Source organism: Chiloscyllium punctatum, chromosome 1 (assembly GCF_047496795.1).
Source record: "Chiloscyllium punctatum isolate Juve2018m chromosome 1, sChiPun1.3, whole genome shotgun sequence".
NCBI classification, from domain to species: Eukaryota; Metazoa; Chordata; class Chondrichthyes; order Orectolobiformes; family Hemiscylliidae; genus Chiloscyllium; species Chiloscyllium punctatum.
In genome coordinates this window covers 56375632-56397407 of record NC_092739.1, presented here as the reverse complement: position 1 = coordinate 56397407, position 21776 = coordinate 56375632, and the positions used below count along the sequence as shown (strand labels likewise).

The window sequence follows — 21776 nt, the reverse complement described above, 5'->3', positions numbered from 1 at the left end:
TGGATGGGTATATGAATAGGAAGGGTTTGGAGGGATATGGGCCGGGTGCTGACAGGTGGGACTAGATTGGGTTGGGATATCTGGTCGGTGTGGATGGGTTGGATCGAAGGGTCTGTTTCCATGCTGTACCTCTCTATGACTCTATGGTTCTATACTGTCTCAATCTTTACCTCCTCTCTATGCTTTGCGGTTCTTGTCCATCTTCTGCAGAACGATAAACTTCTAATGATGGTGGTGAAACTTGTCAGCTTTTGTGTTGTCAACTTCAGCCACACTACTGGTGACCAGGCCCCACAAATTTATTGGTAATGCAGAATTTATTTTAGAGTGTCATTCTTAACACCAAATTATTCCCTTGACCATCAAAATTACAGGAAGAAAAGAACTTACAAGGAGACCTAGGAAAAAAGGGTACATTTTTAACACAACATTGCCATATAATTAGGTTTTTGTTCATCAGATCCATGACAATTAAACTGAATAAATCAGTTTTTGCAGTTTAAAACATGCCCTATTCGGTAGCAATTCAATCGTCATTAGAGATCCATGAATACAATGAATGTCTAAGAAATGAAGGATAAGGGGAATAATTTGTGAGAGATTTATCTTAAAATTTAATTTCTGGTTATGAATGGGTTTGAATAATGATAAAGGGAAAAAAAACTGTTTCCACTGGCATAGGATTGGTAACCAGCTGTCTTTTGATTTCTACCTCAGCATGCAAAGTCTGAAAAACACATTTGATCTGATATTGCTCAGCCTGCACTTTTTCTATATATAGGGTCAAAGACTCTCCACAGTGTGAAAACAGGCCATTCGGCCCATGGAGTCCACACCAAACCTCCAAAAAGCATCACACTGAGACCCACTGCCCTACCTTATCCCTGTAACCCTGCATTCCCCTTGGCTAATCCCTTTAACCTGCATATCCCTGAACACTATTGGCAATTTAGCACGACCAATCTACCAACCTGCACATCTTTGGACTGTGGGAGGAAACCAGAGCAAACCCGCACAGACACAGGGAGAATGTGCAAACACCACACAGACAATTGCCCAAGGGTGAGATTGAACCTAGGTGCCTGATGCTGTGAGGCAGCTGTGCTAACCACTGCACCGCCTCTGGCTGTCTGAAATCTTACCTCTTCCATATTCATTGTAATTATTCTCAAAAGACATTTGTATGGTAAGGGACCCGAGTTTAATTTAGCTCTGCATATCTTTAAAACATTTTCCTTTGACCTTTTTTACACTTTTTGACCAAAGTTTGTCATTGTAGTCTGATTGTGTTTCTCAATCCAGGCGACATGGGTGCTCTCTGTAGTTAATTCTAAACAGATGCACGATCTAAAACTTTCTTAATCCTCCTGAATACTCTTTTCATAGTTGGAAACCTTACTGATTTAGTCTCAGAAGATTATATTATTACCTTTGGCCTTGATTTTAATTACAGTGTCAAAACTTGTTGTATCAAAAAATCACTGGTACCTAAGTATTCACCCGGTTTCAGTTCACTGCTGAGTTGTGGTTGGCTGTTGCATACTAAATGCAATGCAGCACCTGCTTTTGTATTCTGTTCACTTGTGGTAGTTAACAGAGATTGTCACTTTAGAATTGGTAATATTTTTACCGTCTCTTTTGGTTGTTCCTGGTTCTGTTCCACTTCAGCTTTACGTGAGCTGGCAGTTGACAGGGATTCCCAATTAGAATATGTCACATTTAACAATATTAACTTCTATCCATGTTGCTGCATTTGCCCTTCCAAGTGGTATCTCTCGCCTTGATAGATGTTATATTTCTTGATTTCTACTACTTGTTCATCTCTTGTATGATATTTGTGTGCTTCAGTGAAATACAGCAGCTTTTCTTAATTGTTTCTTCACTGTTTACCATATTGATGCAATTGCATAATACCGTATAAATGTATTGCCATGCAGATCGCAAGCTGCAATGTATTTCCGTGACTCATTCTTTACATCCCCAACTATTCTCCCTTTTAAAAAAAGTTGGAAAAGAGAAAATCTTACATCTTTTCCTTTGTTTTAATATGATAATGGTGCTCAGTGAGAACGATTTATCTACAACTGTTGGATTTCAAATTGTGTGATTAATATATAAATGGTTTCCATGCTGGAGCTGGAAGATGATAATTCTGGTATGTTGATGCAGTAAATTTGTACTGCACTCAAATGAGTCATAAGAATTCTGATCATGCTGCACACTGCCATGCTTTTATTAACATCAGCTCTGCTCATATCATGGAAAGGTGCTTTTTCTCCTTTGGAGCTGAGTATATATCATACATTTGTAAAATTGGGTGCAATCAAGTCGTACGCATGCTACGGCAGTTACACACTGCCTGTTAATATAGTTGGGTTGTATTTGAGAGTAGAATAGAAAAAAGTGTCCAAATTGACAAGTAAACTAGCAGTAATGTATTTTACTATTTTAATACAAGTCTTTGTAACTGTGAAGGGAAAGAAAATCTATTGAAATCCTTCGACAGATTAGTTTCTATTGATGTGGCTCATGGAGCAAAACTGTCTCTTCCTATCAATGTTTTCCTCATTCATTCCTATTTTCTAATTCCTTCTCTATTCCTTTTTGACTTGTGTAATTTTGCTCTATCTGGCAGCAAACAATCCAGGCCAAATACTGCACTGTCAGTTTAGTCTCAATCATCATCAAAGAAATGGAAGGTTCCGTTGGTAATGCTATCAAATGGCACCTGCACAATAGCAGCCTGCTCACTGATGCACAGTTTGGGTTGTATCAGGTCACTCCGTTCCAAATCTCAATGCAGCTTTGGTCCATACATGGACAAAAGAGCTGAATTCAGGGATGAAGTGAGAGTGAATGACCTTTACAGAACTTAATCTAATGTGACATCAAGGAGCCTTAGCAAGATTGAAGTTAATAGGAATCCGTTGGGTGTGGGGAAACATCTCCACTAATTAAAGCTGCGCCTAGCCCAAAAGAAGTTTGTGATTATTGGCAGTCAAACATCACAGCCCAAAGGCAATGCTGCAGGAATTTTTAAGGATAGTGTCCCAGGCCTAATCACCTTCAACTGCTCAATTGATGATTTTCATTCCATCATAAGGTCAGATGTGGGGATACTTGCTCATGATTGCATACTGTTCAGCACCATTTCTGACTCCTCAGGTACTGAAACAGTCCATGTTCAAATGCAGAAAGACCTGGACAATGTCCAGGTTTGATGTAATAAGCAACAATAACAGCAAGTGCCAGGAAAATCATATCTTCAACACAAGAGATGAAAACCATATCCTCTTGACATTCTATGCCATTACAATTGCTGAGTCTCACACTATCGACACTATGTGTGTGTGTGTGTGTGGCGGGGTTACCATTATCCAGAAACTGAATGGTTCAGCCAAATAAATATTATTGTTGGAAGAGCTGGAATTTGTTCTGTGTATAGCTCATCTCCTGACTCTACAAGTTCTGTCCACTGTCTACATGGTACAGATCAGGATTGTGATGGAGTAGTTGTGCATTAATTTTGTTGAATTAAATGCAAAATTATTTAATTTAACAAAATTAATACACAACTTATTAATTTTGTATGTGTGATGGAGAGGACGGAGACCATTATCCTCTTAAAGGATTATGAGGTGGATTCAGGAATTTGCTTGGTTTTCCTTCTGTGGTTCTCCCATCAGGACAGGAAATTTGTTACAGAAGAGAATGCTAAATTTTTATAGAGACTGAAAAATAGTTTTTACCAATAGCCATTTAAAGAGTTGAGATACTTCAAGTCTTATGAGCACACTGGGCACTATGGCAGATCCACAATGCTGAGAGAGGAGTTTCCAGAGTTTTGACCCAGTGAAGCTGAAGGAACTTCGATATATTTCCAGGTCAGGACTGATGAGTGGCTTGGTGCAGAGCTTGCAGGTGTGGTGGTGTTCCCTTGCATCTGCTACCATGACCTTTCAGATGGTAGTGATCATTGGTTTGGAAAGTTCTGTTTAAGGACCCCTTGATGATTTTCTGCTGTGCATCTCATTGATGATACTTATTGGTGCTACTGAGCATTGGTGGCGGAGGGAGTGGATGTTTGTAGATGTGATGACAATCAAGTAGGTTGCTTTGCCCTGAATGGTGTCAAGGTTCGTGAGTAGTGTTGGAGCTGCACTCATTCAGCCAGGTCGGTTGCATTTCATCAGACTCCTGACTTTGCCTTGCAGAGGGTGGTTAGGTGTTGAATAGTCAGAGATGAGTTATACACTGCAGGATCCTAAGCATCTGACTTGCTCTTGTAGCCACATGTTAGTAATATCTTTTAAGAAATATCCTTTAGGAAAGGTAACTGCCATTCTTACCTGATCTGGCCTACATGTGACTCCAGACCCACAGCAACATGGTTGACTCTTAATTTGCTTCTGAGTAATTAGGGATCGGGCAGTAAGTGCTGGCCTAGCCAGCAATTTCCTGATCGCATGAATGAATTTACAAAAAAGTAGTTCAGTTTCTGGTCAATGGTAACCTCAGGATTTTGTTAGTTGACTTACATTGAAAACAACACAACACAGTGATGAAGCATTGTAAGGAAATTTCTCTTCAGATAAAAATTGTGAAGTCAGCTTTGCGTTTGGGGGCTTTTGAATCTTAAAAGAGAAGGATAAGTAAGAATTATGTTCAGAGGAAGGTTTTCAGATGAATGTACTTCTTCAGTGATTATGATCCGCGAGTCAGGAAACATGATGTGTGAGTATTTATTGCTGTCTAACAGCTAGTTGAAGTGATTGGTCACATCACAGCAGCGGATTGACCTCCAGTCTTAAGTTCCCTCTGTTCTGGCCTTGCTGCTCATCCGATTATAAATTCTATCCCTGGCTGAGCAGCATCAGTGGAACCTCCGGAGGAATTTGTCTTTGGAGGAGCTGGAGCAACCAGCATGGGACAGAAACTGTGACTGAAGGAACAGTCCCCATGGATTCTTCCCCATGCTCACTATTCTGCCAGTTAAGCAATTTGCGGATAACTCCTTTCTTTCATGTTTTGAATTTCTTCCGGATTATTTGTGAAATTTTGTGGGCGGATTTGCTCATTGCTCCCATAGACACAGTTGATGTCCACTTCTTCTCACTATCCTTCTTCTACACTTACAACTCTGATTAGACACAGAGAAAGCTGCCCTGTTCATACACTCCACAGAGAAGAAAACAGCACATTGCCCTTTTAAGATGTCACATTACTTACTGGTCTCAGACTACAACAGAAATGGAGGGGCGATGGCGTAGGGGTATTATCACTGGACTATTAATCTAAAAATCCAGGTAATATTCTGGGCACCTGCACTTGAATCCTACCACACAGGATGGTGGAATTTGAATTCAATAATAACTTCATCTGATGATGATCATAAAACCATTGCCAATTGTTGGAACTTTGGGGCCAGTGACCATGATTCTATTAGTTTTAAAATAGTGTTGGAAAAGGATAGACCAGATCTAAACGTTGAAGTTCTAAATTGTACGAAAGCTAATTTTGACAGTATTAGGCAAGAGCTTTCAAAAGTTGATTGGGGGCGATATTCGCAGGTAAAGGGATGGCTTGAAAATGGGAAGCCTTTAGAAATGAGATAACGAAAGTCCAGAGACAGTGTATTCCTGTCAGGGTGAAAGGCAAGACTGGTAGGTGTAGGAAAGGCTGGATGACTAGAGAAATTGAGTGTTTGGTTAAGAAAAAGAGGGAATCATATATCAGATAAGTAGGGAATCCTTAGAAGAGTTTCGCAAGGCAGTAGGAATACACTACCTTTATACAGGAGAGGTATACTTAAGAGGGAAATCAAGAGGGCAAAAAGGGGACATGGGATAGTTTTGGCAAATAAGGTAAAGGAGAATCCAAAGGGTTTTTACAAATACATTAAGGACAAAAAGGTAACTAGGGAGAGAATAGGGCCCCTCAAAGATCAGCAAGGCAGCCTTTGTCTGGAGCCTCAGGAGATAGGGGAGATACTAAACGAGTATTTTGCATCAGTGTTTACTGTGGAGAAGCACATGCAAGGTACAGAATGTGGGGAAATAGATAGTGACATCTTGAAAAATGTCCATATTACAGAGGAGGAGGTGCTGGATGTCCTGAAATGCATAAGATTAGATTCTCTACAGTGTGGAAACAGGCCCTTTGGCCCAACCAGTCCACACTGACCTTCCGAAGAGTAACCCACCCAGACCCATTTCCCTCTGACTGATGCATCTAACACTATGGGCAATTTAGCGTGGCCAATCCACTTGACCTGCACATCTTTGGGTTATGGGAGGAAACCGGAGCACCCAGAGGAAACTCACGCAGACACGGGGATAATGTGCAAACTCCACACAGACAGTCGCCCGAGGCTGGAATTGAACCTCGGACCCTTATGCTTTGAGGCAGCAGTGCTAACCACTGAGCCACCGTGCCGCCCATTTAAAGTGGATAAATCCCCAGGGCCTGATCAGGTGTACCCTAGAACTCTGGGAAGCTAGGGAAGTGATTGCTGGGCCCCGTGCTGAAATACTTACATCATCGATAGTCACATGTGTGGTGCCGGAAGACTGGAGGTTGGCTAATGTGGTGCCACTGTTTTAGATAGGTGGTAAGGACAAGCCAGGGAACTATAGACCAGTGAGCCAGACCTCGGTGATGGGCAATCCTGAGGAATCCTGAGGGACAGGATGTACATGTATTTGGAAAGGCAAGGACTGATTAGGGCTAGTCAAATGGCTTTGTGCATGGGAAATCATGTCTCACAAACTTGATTGAGTTTTTTGACGAAGTAACAAAAAGAATTGATGAGGGCAGAGCGGTAGACGAGATCTATATGGACTTCAGTAAGGCATTCGACAAGGTTCCCCATGGGAGATTAGTTAGCAAGATTAGATCTCATGGAATACAGGGAGAACTAGCCATTTCGATACAGATTTGGCTCAAAGGTAGAAGACAGAGGATGGTGGTGGAAGGTTGTTTTTCAGACTGGAGGCCTGTGACCAGTGGAGTGCCACAAGGATTGTTGCTGGTTCCACTACATTTCGTCATTTATATAAATGATTTAGATGCGAGCATGAGAGGTATAGTTAGTAAGTTTGCAGATGACACCAAAATTGGAGGTGTAGTGGACAGTGAAGAAAGTTACCTCAGATTACAATGGGATCTTGACCAGATGGGCCAATGGGCTGAGAAGTGGCAGATGGTGTTTAATTTAGATAAATGCGAGGTGCTGCATTTTGTGAAAAGCAAATCTTAGCAGGACTTTACACTTAATAGTAAGGTCCGAGAGAGTGTTGCTGAGCAAAGAGACCTTGGAGTGCAGGTTCATAGCTCCTTGAAAGTGGAGTCGCAGGTAGATAGGATAGTGAAGAAGGCGTTTGATATGCTTTCCTTTGTTGGTCAGAGCATTGAGTACAGGAGTTGGGAGGTCATGTTGCAGCTGTACAGGATATTGGTGAGGCCACTTTTGGAATATTGAATACAATTCTGGTCTCGTTCCTATTGGAAAGATGTTGTGAAACATGAAAGCTTTCAAAAACGATTTACAAGAATGTTGCCAGGGTTGGAGAATTTGAATTATAGGGAGAGGTTGAATAAGCTGGGGCTGTTTTCCCTGGAGTGTCAAAGGCTGAGGGGTGACGTTATAGAGGTTTACAAAATCATGAGGGGCATAGATAGTATAAATGGGGTGCAGAAGTCCAGAACTAGAGGCCATAGGTTTAGGGTGAGAGGGGAAAGATATAAAAAGTACCTAAGGAGCAACGTTTCATGCAGAGGGTGGTGCGTGTATGGAATGAGCTGCCAGAGGAAGTGGTGGAGGCTGCTACAATTGCAACATTTAAAAGGCATCTGGTTGGGTATATGAATAGAAAGAGTTTGGAGGGATATGGGCCAGGTGCTGGCAGGTGGGACTAGATTAGGTTGGGATATCTGGTCGGCATGGACACGTTGGACCAAAGAGTCTGTTTCTGAGCTGTTTATCTCCACGACTTTGTAACTCTAAAAACCCATCTGGTTCACTAATGTTCTCTTGGGAGAGAATCATAGAATCCCTACAGTGCTGAAAGAGCATCCCACCTAAACCAACTCTTACGCTACAAACTGTGATTACGGCGGATAACCCACCAAAATGCATACCTTTGGACTGTGAGAGGAAACCAGAGCACTGGCAGGAACCCATTCAGACACAGGGTGAAACTCCACTCAGACAATCACCCAAGGCTGGAATTGACCCTGGTGCTGTGAGGCAGCAGTGCTAACCACTGTACCACAATGCTGCCCATCTGCCATTCTTAACTGCTCTGGCTGACATGTAACTACAGACCGACTGGTAGAGAGACCCAGCCAAAGTGGAGGTACAGTGGTAAATAGTCAGGAGGGAGCTGCCTTGAGCGTCCTCAAAATTGACTCCGGACCTCATGAAGTCTCATTGCATCGGGTCAAACTTGAGCAATGAAACCTCCTGCTGATTATCATGTACCATCCTCGGTCATCTAATGAATCAATGCTTCTTCATATTGAACAGATTAGGATAAAGCATTTTAAAAATGGCAAGGGTGAAGAATATACACTGGATGGGGAACTTCCATGTCCATTACCAAGAGGAGCTCAGCGGCAGCCCTACTTATTGAACTGGTTGAGTCCGAAAGGACATTGCTAAGTCTGTGGTAGGTGGTGAGCCAATCAACTAGAGGGCAAAGCATATTTGTCCTCATTCTTACCAATCTGCCTGCAGTTGATACAGTAATCCATGACACAATTGGTAAGAGTGAGCACAGCAAAGTCCTTGTGGAGACAACGTCCTACATTTACATTGAGAATACTTGATGCCATGTTGTGTGGTTTTATCACCATGCTAAATGGGACAGACTTCAAACAGATCTAATGTCTCAAGCCTGAGCATCTATGAGGTGCTGTGGATCATCAGCAGTACCAAAATTGTACTCAAATACAATCTGCAACCTCATGGCCCAGTATATTGCCCATTCAACCATTACTATCAAGCCAAGCGATCAATCTTGGTTCAATGGAGAGTACAGGAGGGCATGCTAGAAACAGCACAAGGCATACCTAAAAATGAGGTGTCAGTTTGGTGAAGCTACCAAACAGGATGACTTGCATGCAAAACAGTTTAAGCAGCAAGTGATAGACAGAGCTAAGCAATCCCACAACCAACAGATCAGATTTAAGCTCTGCAGTCCTGCCACATCCAGTCGTGAATGGTGGTGGACAATTAAACAAATCACTGGAGGAGGCTCTACAAATATCCCCATCCTCAGTGATGGGAAGTCCAGCACAACTGTGCAAAAGATAAGGTTGAAGCATTCGTAATAATCTGCACCCAGAAGTGCCAAGTGGCTGATTCATCTTAATCTCTTTCAGTAGTCCCCAGCATCACAGTCTTCAGCCAATTCAATTCACTGCACATGATATCAAGAAATGGTTGGGGTCATTGGATAGTGCAATGACTATGATCCCTGACAGCAATCTGGCGATAATCCTGAAGACTTGTACTCCAGCTATTCTAGTACAGTTACATCACAGGCATCTATGTAGCAATGTGAAAAATTTCACAGGTATGTCCAGTAGATAAAAAGCAAGACAAATCTAACCTGGTCAATTATTACCCCATCAATCTACTGTATCTCATCAGTAAAATGAAGGAAGGTGCCATCAACAGTGCTGTCAAGCAGCACCTGCTCAGCAATAACCTGCTTAGTGATGCCCAGTTTGGGCTCCGCCAGGGCTACTCAGCTCCTGACCTCATTACAGCCTTGGTTCAAACATGGACAGAAGAGCTGAATTCCAGAGGTAAGGTGAGCGTGACTGCCCTTGACATTCAACAGAGTGTGGCCTCAAGAAGCCCCAGCAAAACCAGAGTCAATGGGAAACAGGGGGAAAGCTTTCCACTGGTTTAAGTCATAACTGGCACAAAGGAAGATGGTTGTGGTTGTTGGAGGTCAGTCTTCTCGTTCTGAGGACATCTCTGCAGGAGTTCCTCAGAGTAGTGTTCTCGTGTTTCTTCAGTTGCTTTCTTCCATCATATCAGAAGTCAGACTGTTCACTGATGATTGTACGATGTTTAACATCATTCCTGACTCCTCAGGTACTGAAGCAGTCCATGCTCAAGTGCAGCAAGACCTGGATAGTATCCAGGCTAAAACTGAAAATTGGCAAGAAACATTCACGCCACACAAATGACCATCTTCAATAAGAGACAACCTAGCCATCACGACTTGATGTTCAATGATGTTTTCATCGCTGAAAGCCCCACTACCAGCACCTGCAAGTTATCATTGACCAGAAACCAAACTGGACAAGCCAAATAAATATAACAGCTTCAAAAGCATGTTAGAGGCTTGGACGTCTGCAGGGAGTAACTCACCTTTTGACTCCCCAAAGCCTGTCTACCATCTAAAAGGCAGGAGCGTGATGGAATACTCCCCACTTGCCTGAATGAGTGCAGTGCCAGTAACTCAGGAGGCTTGATATCATCCAGGACAAAGCAGCCCATTTGATTGGTATCACGTCCACAAATATCCACTCCCTCCACCATCAACACTCGGCAGCAGCAATGTAAATGACCTTCAAGATAAATTGCAGAAATTCACCAAAGATTCTTGGACAGCACCTTCCAAACCCACGACCACTTTGATCTAGAAGGATAAGGACAGTAGATATATGGGAAAACCACCACCTGCAAGCTCCCCTCCAAGGCACTCAGCATCTTGACTTGGAAATATAACACTATTACTTTTGTGTTGGGTCAAAATCCTGGAATTCCCTCCTTAATGGTTTTGTGGATCTACCTAAAGCAGGTGGACTGCAGCGGTTCAAGAAGATGACTCAGCACCACCTTCTCAAGGGCAACTAGGGTTGGCAGTAAATGTAGGCCTAGCTAACTGCACTCACATTCCACGAGTGAATTAAATATAGAAAATGAAAATTCTGCTTTTTAGTACGTTACAGTTACAGCAAATGTTAAAATGATTGTTTTAGGAATCTCCTGCAGTAATTATCTAAAATAACTTGTTTTATTACTTTATATGTTCATGAGCTAAAAGGATGAAACCAATGACCAACTGAATGCGTAACCTGGCAGAAACAAGCTAGAGACCAGTTGCCTTCCTGGCTATTGGAAATTACAAATTGAGAGCTCTTTTTCTCAAGTACACTGAATCCATGCCACATGCAGTGTTAGCAATAATGCATTAAATCTGACATATGCTATCTATTTAAATATTACTACATTCAATTTAAAAAGCAATGTGTTTTTTGGATACAGCATTGCTTGCAGTTTCCAGTTCACGGTGTCATTCTTTCTTTTTGGATTTAATCTGCGTCATTTTTGATGCAGGCAGCTGTGTGGGCGTCACTGGCCCTGTCACTTTACGTACTGGGGCAGGGAACAGCCCTGTACTTGTATCGTCACCAAAATAAGCCAAATGCTTTGAGACACCTAGTGATTGTGAAAAGTGCTGCAAATTACAGAAGGCAACTTTTGATCAGAAAAAGAGAGGAAAACGCTTAGGAGCAAGGTGAAAAGTACAATACTTGCTTGCTGCAAAATCAGTCTCTTTAGAGTGTTAAAGCTGTGAAACTGGACATTTGCGTTATTGGTCCAATGAAAGTATCCAATATTATTTATCTGCAGATTTAATTTTTAAAATCAAACATTAGTGCCTGCACCAAAATCTCAGCATCATTGTCATGATCAAACTGAACTTACTGCCTTATGTGCAGCTGTAACTCAGGGCCTTTTCAAGACTATAACCTGGTGTTGTGTGATTTTTAACTTTGTCCACCCCAGTCCCACACCAGCACCTCCAAATCTTGACTGTGGAGAAAGGACATGGACTTCGGCAAATAAATAGCAATGTCTTGAAAAATGTCCATATTACAGAAGAGGAGATGCTGCAGGTCTTAAAATGCATTAAAATGCATTCTGAGAGATCAGGTATTTGTGGGAAGCTAAGGAAGAGATTGCTAGGTCTCTTGCTGAGAAATTTGTATCATTGACAGCCATGGGGGAGGTGCTGGAAGACTGTAGGTTGGCTAATGCAGCGCCATTTTTTAAGATGGGTGGTTACGGAAAAACAGGCAACTACAGAGTGGTGAACTTGATGTCAGCGGTGGGCAAATTGTTGGAGGGATTCTATTGGACAGGATTTACATACATTTAGAAAGGCAAAGACTTTGTGTGTGGAAGACTGTGTCTCACTAATTTAATTGAGCTTTTTGAAGAGGTGACAAAGAAAGTTGACAAAGGCAGAGTGGTTGATGTTGTCTAAGTGGACTTCAGCAAGGCATTCAACAAGATTCCCCATGGTAGACTGGTTAGCAATGTTGGATCACATGGAGTACAGGGGGAGCTAGCCATTTGAATACAAAATTGGCTTAATATAGAAAGTTGTTTTTTTGGACTGGAGGCCTGTGACCAGTGGTGTGCTGCAAGGATTGGTACTGGGTCCACTGCTTTATATCATTTATGTAAGTGATTTGGGTGTGAATGTAAGAAGTATGGTTAGTAACTTTGCAGATGACACCAAAACTGGTGGTAGTAGTGGACAGTCAAGAAGATTGTCTCAGAGTACAATGAGATCTTGATCAATTGGGCCAATGGGCTGAGGAATGGCAGATGGAGTTTAATTTAGATAAATGTGAGGTGCTGCATTTTGGTTAGGCAAACTGAGGCAAGATTTATACAGTTAATGGTAGGGCCCTGGGCAGTGTTGCCAAACAAAGAGACTTAGGGATGCAATGCATTGTTTTTTGAACGTATAGTTGCAGTAGACAGGGTAGTGAATAAAACATCTGGCATGCTTGTCTTTATTGCTCAGTGCATTGAATATAGGAGTTGGCAAATGAGACTAGTTTGGTTTAGGTTATTTGGTTGGCATGGACAGGTTGGACCAAAGGGTATGTTTCTGTGCTGTATAACTCTATGAATCTATGACCACGTCTCTAAGTCAAACAACCTGATTTTAAAGAAACAGAAATAAGCTGGAATGCATCTTAGTCTCTTAGCCACAAGCAAATGTCCACAGGCATTAATAGCATTAGAATGATGAATTTGTGCCTGAAAGATTGTGTCAGGAAATGGGTTTCAATTCTTGGGGCCCTAGCAGCTAATCTGGTGAAACTGGGAGTTGTCCCAACTGAATGATGTACACGTCAATCATGCTGGTCCATGTTCTGGCTAATTGCAAACATTGAAAATGGGAGCAAGAGTAGGCCATTTGACCCTTTGAGCCTGCTCTACCATTCAGTATGATCTTGGTGATCATCCAACCATGTTCCTGCTTACTCTTCATAATCTTTGATTGCTTCATCCCTAAGAATCATTTCTATCTCCTTCATAAAAATGTTCAATGGTTTGTTCTCAACTTCTTTCAGTGGAAGAGAACTTCACAGGCTCAGCATCCTATGGAAGAAAAACTTTCTCCTCATCTCAGTCCTAAATGGCCTACCTTTATCCTTGAACTATGATTCCTGGTTCTAGAATTGTAAAACAAGGGTATTAGAGAGGGCTTCAAACTAAAAAGTTGGAAGATGGCAAGTAAAAGGACATAACAAAGTAATAAAGCAGGGCAGCAATTTAACTATTGTTTAGCAGAGTGTAACAGAAAGAGACAGAAATACAAATGGAAGAGTACCTCATCAGATAGGACCAAAGATTTGAAACGTGATTTTTAAAAGTTTAAGGTTACATATCTGAATGCATGCAGCATTCTTCTTTGTGCAATCACCTTGTTCTACTCCTATCATATTTTATTGAACTCCTTCTTCTCTACTAGTCATGCAAGTGTGCTTAAAGAAATATTCTTACCAAGTTATCTTCACCATATTCCTTCTGAATCTATGCACTTCACATCCTTGGTGATTTCAAACTCTGTCTCACTTCATCATGTTTCTTTCTATGAACTACTGTACACATGTCTTCCCTTAATCCCCATCTCCATGGAAAAATTCCAGAATTGGCATTTGCCATTTAAAGTTGACATCACAAATGGCCCTGCAAATCCCATCATGTCAATCTCAGAACAAGCGTCCTCTGATTGCATCCTTTGTATTGCTGTCAACCTACATGCTCTTCCTTTCCCTCCCCAATTCTGCTCAGATTTTGTCAGGGGATTTTACAAAATCATGTCCCAATTCACTTGCAAGTGCACTTTCAAAATACCAGTTGTCTGGCCTTTGGTCCTTCTCACCTTTACTGCAGTTGCTGATTTGCTCAAACATACCCTGATCTCCACCATACCCTGATGCCAAAGTCACTATTAAAACCTTGCTGTTTTTCACTATGACCCCTTCTTCTGCTTTGGCCCGTACCTCAAACCTCCTTTTCCTCTTTAAAGTCTTTACATTTGTTGTTAACTTTCAAATTTTTCTGTCCTGAAACACTGTGATTGAATCTTTAAAGTAGGCACTCTGCCACACTCACCTGAACGCCTCCCCAAGTTCCTAATCCTAAAATAGTTCCTATGTAAATCTCCGTTGATTTGTTAAATGTTAACTCTTCAAGCCCTCATCACCCCTACTTGCTCCTGATTCACCATCCATGCAAACTCATGTCCCCACTCACTTCCCTTGACCTCTTATGCTCTCCATGACAACTCCTGACCTCATCCAGCCTCCATCACCCTTTGTAACTTCCATATCAGCTTAATGCCAACTCATGTTCACTCACCTACCCCACAGTCCCTTAGAGTCATTATGTCAAGTTAATACCAACTAATTTCCCTACCAATACCCTCCACGCCAACAACTACCTCCATCCACCTCCCATGACCCCGTTTCTGGGCTGCATATCAAGTCAGTACCAATTCATGTCCCCACAAGCTTAGTGGTCCTTTACAGCCATCATGCTATTGTAATGCCAACTCATTTCCTCCATCCACCAGCTTTTTTCTTTATACCCTTTGTTCCAACTATCCAAAAATGCAGCATGTGTAAACATCAGGAATCATGTTGAGATGAAATAAATACAATCTAAATAACTGATACAGCTTTCAATACATAAATTAATAAATACATTCATGAATTCTTTAAAAGTCCTTAATCCCTTATCATAAAATATCAATTTGTATTCATAACCTTATTTCAGAGACAGCTAACAATTTCATCACCTCATTGAGCTAATAATCAAACTGTGCATGTTGGACATAGCCTGCTGAGATAATTGCAGGTTGGGAAAGCAGTTAGTCACTCAGTCTGATCTAATGATAGTGTTTTGGGTTCTGAACTTGAGTGCTCAATGACCAATTTCTCCTGTCTTAAATGTATAGGCCTCAGATCAAGTCCCACTCTAGAACTTGTTGGCTATGAAAGAAATCAGCCACTGATGTATGCTAGCATGTATCAATGTCAGCCCAGCCTGGATAAATGGCGAGAGTTTGAAGTAGGAAGGACAACTGGTTACAAATAAATACCAAATAAAGCCAAAAATGATAGTTGGCTTGAAGTGGATCAAGCAGCATTGTAGCAACCCTATATAACATGATAAAAGTTGAAGGAAGGATAGAGGGAGATAACACTTGGGTTATGTCAACAATATTAACTACCAGAAGAGATTTGTTTTCAACTTTTAATGACACAGACAGGTTTGTAAAAAGTTTTTTTTAAGGATTGGGAATTTACTTAACTTGACTGCTTGACAATTCTATAGGCCTATTTCCATTCACTAGCATTTGTGTGTCCTCCCCAAGTCTGTGCCTTTCCCATTTGCAGGTTAAGCTTCTTGCTGCAGTGAATTGTGTTTTGATGTTCTCATTCTCATTTTCAAATCCTTCCATGACATCAACCAACTTTATTTCTGCAATCTCCTCTAGCTCTACACCAGCTGAGCTGAGTACTTTTCCTCCAATTCTATCCTCTTGAGCATCACTGATTTCAGTTTCTCCTTTGGTAGCTGTGCCTTCATCTGCCAAGACCCCACTTTCTGCAATTTCCTCCCTAAATCTTTTAGCCTCCCTATTCTTTTTCTTCCTATCTCTTCAGTTAAGCATTCAGTCATCTGCCCTATTGTCTCTTTATGTTGTTCATTATCAGTTTTTTATTATATAATGTCCTTGTAAAACATCTTGGGACAATTTACTATGTTCAACACAGTATGTAAGTGGAAATTATTAGAAATAAAATTTTAAAGTATTTGCTTTAGCTGTAAATATATTAAATTAAAATAAATATGACTATTCGAAAAAGAAAGCATTATCGAAACTTTATCCACAAATTCTTATGAAGGAATTATTTTTAGATAAGCTGTTGGCATTTACATCACTGGCATGGAGCTGTGGGAAAGCAGACCAAAAAAAACACACCTAGAACCCAAAATTATTGGAAAGACTATCAGGCTGAGAATGCACAATTTCCTGATGTGCCATTCAATGAGATGTATTTGTTTTTCAAAAACACAAAATAGAAAATCTGCTGCATGGTGCCATGAAATTAAAGTGTGTTTGAGGTACAGAGGGATTACACAAGCAGCAAGGTGGCTTTCAATTAAAATTTGCTTACATTAGAATGAACATCCTGTGTCACCTTGTGATTAATGTGTAAGCTTCGGTAATTCCCTCTACATTAGAAGTTACTCAAAACCCATTGCCCAATTTTCTTTCTTTTCCTTTTTTAGCTAAACAGTAGTAAGATCAAGGAAGTACTTAAGAGGGTTCTTCAGCTTTTTGTATTCAAAGCTTCAAACATGTTTGTGTAGAGCACATTTAATGATGTGTCAGTAGTAACTTTGATACAAATTTGAATCATACATTATAGAAGAGGCCCTTCAGGCCATCAAATTTGAGACTCAAAAAAACCTTTAAATCTACACTAGTCTCACTTTCCAGCACTTGGCCACAGTCTTGAATGTTGTGCTATTTCATGAGTTCATCCAAGTACGTTTTAAAGGTTTGTAAGGTTTTTTTACTCAGTTTCCCTCCCAGACAGTCCATTCCAGATTTCCACCACTCTCTGGATAGAAAAGTAATTCCTTAAACTCCTGCCTTTCACCATAAAATTATGCTTTCTTTGTTATTGACCCTTCAACTATAGGGAACAGTTGTTTTCTATCCACAATGTCCATGTCTCTCATAAACTAATACACCTCCATCAGGTTGTTCCCCATCCCTTACCCCACCGTGTTTTGATTGAAAGAAAACATCCTGAACCTTTCCAGCCTCATAGCTGAAATGCTCCATCCCAGGCAACATCCAAGTCACAGATTGGTCAGATAGGCAGATCAGTGGCAGGTGGAATTTAACCCCGAAAAGTGTGAGGTGATGCATTTTGAAAGCAGTAATAAGACAAGGGAGCATTCAATGAAGGCAGGACATTTGGAAGCTCAGAGAGATCTTGAGATGTTTGTCCACAGATCCATGAAGGTTGCAGGACATGCTAATAGGGCTGGTTAAGAAGGCATATAGGACACTTTTCTGCGTCAGTCATAGCATAGACTGTAAGAGCATGGAGATTATGTTAGAGCTGTACAAAACTTTGGTTGGGCCACAGCTGGAGTACCATGTGCAGTTCTGCTCACCATGCCCTGGGAAGGATGCGATTGCACTGGAGCAGGTGTAGAGCGGATACTCCAGGATCTTGCTTGGGATGGAGCATTTTGGCAAGGAAGAGAGGCTGGATAGATTCAAATTATTTCTGTAGTGATTGTAACGAGGTCAGCCAGCTGGACCTCATAGAGTAGAAGTTCCCTGATTGGGGCCATTAAACTGATCCATCAGGGAGCCCTGGCTGACATATAAAAAGGGTGAGTATCAGTGATACTGACAATCTGAACCTGACTCTGAATGAGGCAGTACTGCAGTCAAGGGCTAGCTATGCTTGAGTAAAGGGTGACTAGGTGACAGGATACCGGCCTTTGTGGAGTTACTTCATTTTCCTTTAGAGCTGAGGTGGGGAGAACCTGTTGGGGTGTATAAAACCATGAGAGCCATTGACAGTGTGGATGGAAGGCAGCTGTTCCCTTTAGTTGAAGGACCAATAACAAGTGGGCATAAACTTAAAGTTAAGGACAGAAGGGTTACAGGGAACTTAAGGAAAATCTTTTCACCCAGACATCTGGAATGCATTGGAGGGTAATTGAGATGTGAAACCTCACAACCTTTTACAAATAATTGGGCAAGCATTTGAAACGTTTAAAGCTTTGGGCCTAATGTTGGTAAGTGGAATTATTGTAGATAGCTTGGTGCAGAATTGATGGGCTTAATGGCCTCTTCTGTGCTGTTTGGCTCTGTGACACTGTATGATATAGGTATTGTTGGTGAGGGCTGTAATCTTCATTCCGTCACAAGGCAAGTAAGTCATATATTCCATTCTTACTGCCTTGGAAGAATTTTGAAGTTACCCAGCTTGCTGGCTATATTATCAATGTACCTTCCTTCTGGGCCTTCTGGGTTTGGAGATAGGGATACTACCCAATGTACCACAAGATGTCATATAAAGTCTTAGGCAGGGACTGGGAAAAGAATTTCTGTGGTCACTCTGGAATTTCAAAATGAAAATGTAACAAATCCACAGTTTGAGCTACTTGTTTGGCTGGGATCATAATTTTTTTTTGATGCAATACAATTTTAAAAGATTATTCTCTTTGATCTGTTTTACTTAATTGTTGTAAACCTGTAGAAAGTTTCTTCCAAGGCTTCCATTTTAAAATGTCACTCTGAAAATGTCTGCCTGGTAGAACACAGGAAGTGCTCAAGTTCATTTGTTGCTTTATGTGGGATTTTCTCTTCCTTCATCTTGTGAAATACCTGATCTGTTCCTTCATATTGCGGTGGGAATACCTAATGGTAATAAATTGGCATTTATTATGCCACCTTATCCCATTAATTGCGTTAATCAATTGATAGACACACTGTATTTTGGTTATTTTTACAAATTGAATGAGGCTGGGATATAAACAATATAAGTAGTCTTTGAAAATTGTTGCAAAGGTAATCAGTAAATACTGTGTTTATATCATTTCTTTTAATTCCACAGGATGGTGATCCTACTCTCCCTCCAGAAAAGCGGAATCAGGTGAGGTGTAACCTAACAGAAGGTTATTTTTTGACAAAATCATGTTTACTTTGGCTATAATTACATTTTATAATTAACTGCAACATCAATTCCACAAAAGTGAATGAAACCCAGCATGCAACAAAAGGGAATAAGCCTTACCTAGTTTTTGAAATAAATGCCAGCTGTGATCTAATTTCAGCCCAGTTGATCTCCTAGGATAAAGCATGAGCAATACGTGTCATTGAATGCTCATTGGAGGAGTGCTGATAGAAAAAAATGCAAATTGGCAAAGTAGGACAACTGAAATGAAATATAGTTAAAATAAATATTCCAAAAATGAAACAAAGTATTATTTTAAATTTAAAGATAATACCTGGATAGGTATTTGAAATTTCAGAAAACTCTGTGGTCAATTGTCGTTCAACTTGACAAACTACCAGGAGACTCTGAAACAGGATAATGATCATCTATTTGAGGGAACCCAAGGAGAGTCCTGTCAGTATAAACCAATTCAGCAAAGATACACACTTTGCAGCTTTTAATGAACAAGTCAAGTATTAAATTCATATCTGATTAGTTCACACCATATGTTGACCAGATGTTCAGGCATTTGTTTATTTATCTTGCACAGTACATATAGCAGGCATTGTTTATATTTTACCCCAAAACATCTTTATCTTTGTTTATAGTATGGCCTATCCTTTTGTCCTGTTTCTGTATATCTGTGGTTCGTCAGCTTTGCTTCATATACGTTAACTAAAAGCATTTCTGACTGAAAATAATTAATTTTCTTAACTCTTAATTAACTGAAACTGAAACCCCTTCTGCTACCCTGATTGGCCCTTGGTCTGGCAAATGTAGCCAATCTAATGTCATGCCTTGTTATGCTCTGTCGCCCATCAATACTAACCAAGTATTGAACTTAGCGTTTTCAAGATACTTGGTTATACCATCAATAGTAGCTGACTAAGCCATATATACTCATGCCTCATGCATTTAGCCCCATATTCTTCTCATCCAATACCCCTTATTTTAGATTTTCATGCATGTCGTTCTGGTGTGGTGACCCAAGTAGGTTAAATATAGAACCAAGACCAACTGGATGATAACCAAAATGTTAGAAATAGCCCTAATTCATAGGTGTGTCTGTTTATTTGCTGATCACCACTTTCACAGGTCCTCCCACCAAGTAGTGGTATGTCTGAAGTGTTGTTGTAGTGTTCCATGCACTTCCTGGGCCTTAGCTCAAATACCTGTAAAGTATTCAGGCATTTGTAAGATTAGATACAAGGAGATAAACCATACAGGGTACAGGTAATCATAAAAAAAGAATACACTGTTCGACTTCGGCTCTGGATTATTGTGAAGTCAAAATTATATTTTCCTGCAGTGATCATTGATTAAGATTCACACTATAATCATTGATGAACTGAGGGGAAAAACAAGTGGGATTAGATAGGAGTACTGGTTCACAGACTGTGTCAGGCTTTTGAAATGACTGAACAAGGCTGGTATATTGTCATCAAGTCACCCTTTATTTACAGGTGCACAGTACACTGGCTGTGACCAGGCAGCTTGGAGTCAGTGCCCAGAATGCAGGAGATTCTAAATCTCCTCCTTAAACTTTTCTCTGTCTCCCACAGCACCCACATGCATGTGTAAATGCAAGGATGACACTATAGTGCAAATAATTTTATTCAATATTTCCACAACTAGGAAAAAAACATCCATGTGGCCAGGTATCAAATAACAAGCAAAGCCCAATAGGGACAATGCTTATGAGAAAAATAAGTGAAGTGGGAGGGTAGGGATTAAATGATAATATCCCCTGTACATGTCTGTCAGCCAAGGCTCCCTGATTGGCCCAGGTTAGCAACCCCAACCGAGATCCACCTGGTTCTTATCATTACAGTTTTCTTCCTCTGTGTGTTCACTGTTCCTCTCTTGTAGATTTCTACTTGATCTACATTTCCCACTTGAGCTGGTACTTTTGCTAGAAAGACACCGCATGGCTGGTTGTAGCACAGCATCAATTGTTCCCATGCTGTGATAATGCAATAACCAGATATGTGATGTGAGTCAGTCCCATTCCCACTACTGCCACCGGTGCTGATGGCCAGTTGTGCTGCTTCATCTGCACATTGGCTACTGACGTGGATGGCGTCTGTTTCCTTCTTCTGTGCTTCAATCTTTATACAGCTGCCTCTATGGTATTCTAGCAGCTTTTACTAATTCCTTTAATATTGCCTCATGCTGAACATTTCCCCTTTCCTGAGGTAATATACTCCCCTTCAACTCCATCCTGTCATATAACTGTGTGCTACTGCAAAGGCTTGCCCATGGTTGGTATAAATGTTAGCCCATTGAGTGTGGTAGCATGTTGAGTGTGATCATCTGTACCCACCATTTTCAATTTGTTTTCTATTTCTTACCTCCATCACTTCAGGAGATGTGGATTGTCACTGCTTAGTATGGTATTGACCACCGACAGATCATCTCACTCAATAACAATCACTTACAAAATTACCCCTAATTCCTGATTCTTGGTATCTGGGCATATAGACTTTAAATACCATATCAAATTGACTTAAAATATCTTCGTTCTCTTTTTCTTAAGTTATATCCTACTTGTTGATATTCCTTACTGTTCCTGTGATAGTTTAGAGTCATAGAGTCACCGAGCACAGAAACAGATACTTTGGTCAAACTCATGCATGCTAACAAAGTTTCCTAAACTGAACTAGTCCCACTTGCATGCATTTGGC

At 40.8% G+C, this 21776-nt stretch overlaps 1 protein-coding gene across 4 annotated transcripts in view; it reads left to right on the top strand.

The window, feature by feature from the left end:
* The window catches only part of ccdc149a (coiled-coil domain containing 149a), a 133459-nt gene that overhangs the window by 28317 nt on the left and 83366 nt on the right, over nucleotides 1–21776 (top strand). For all 4 annotated transcript variants that reach the window (XM_072563972.1, XM_072563971.1, XM_072563970.1 and 1 more), the window contains exon 3: nucleotides 18991–19029. In XM_072563972.1, coding sequence (XP_072420073.1) covers nucleotides 18991–19029 — 39 coding nt within the window. The remainder of the gene's footprint in view (nucleotides 1–18990; nucleotides 19030–21776) is intronic.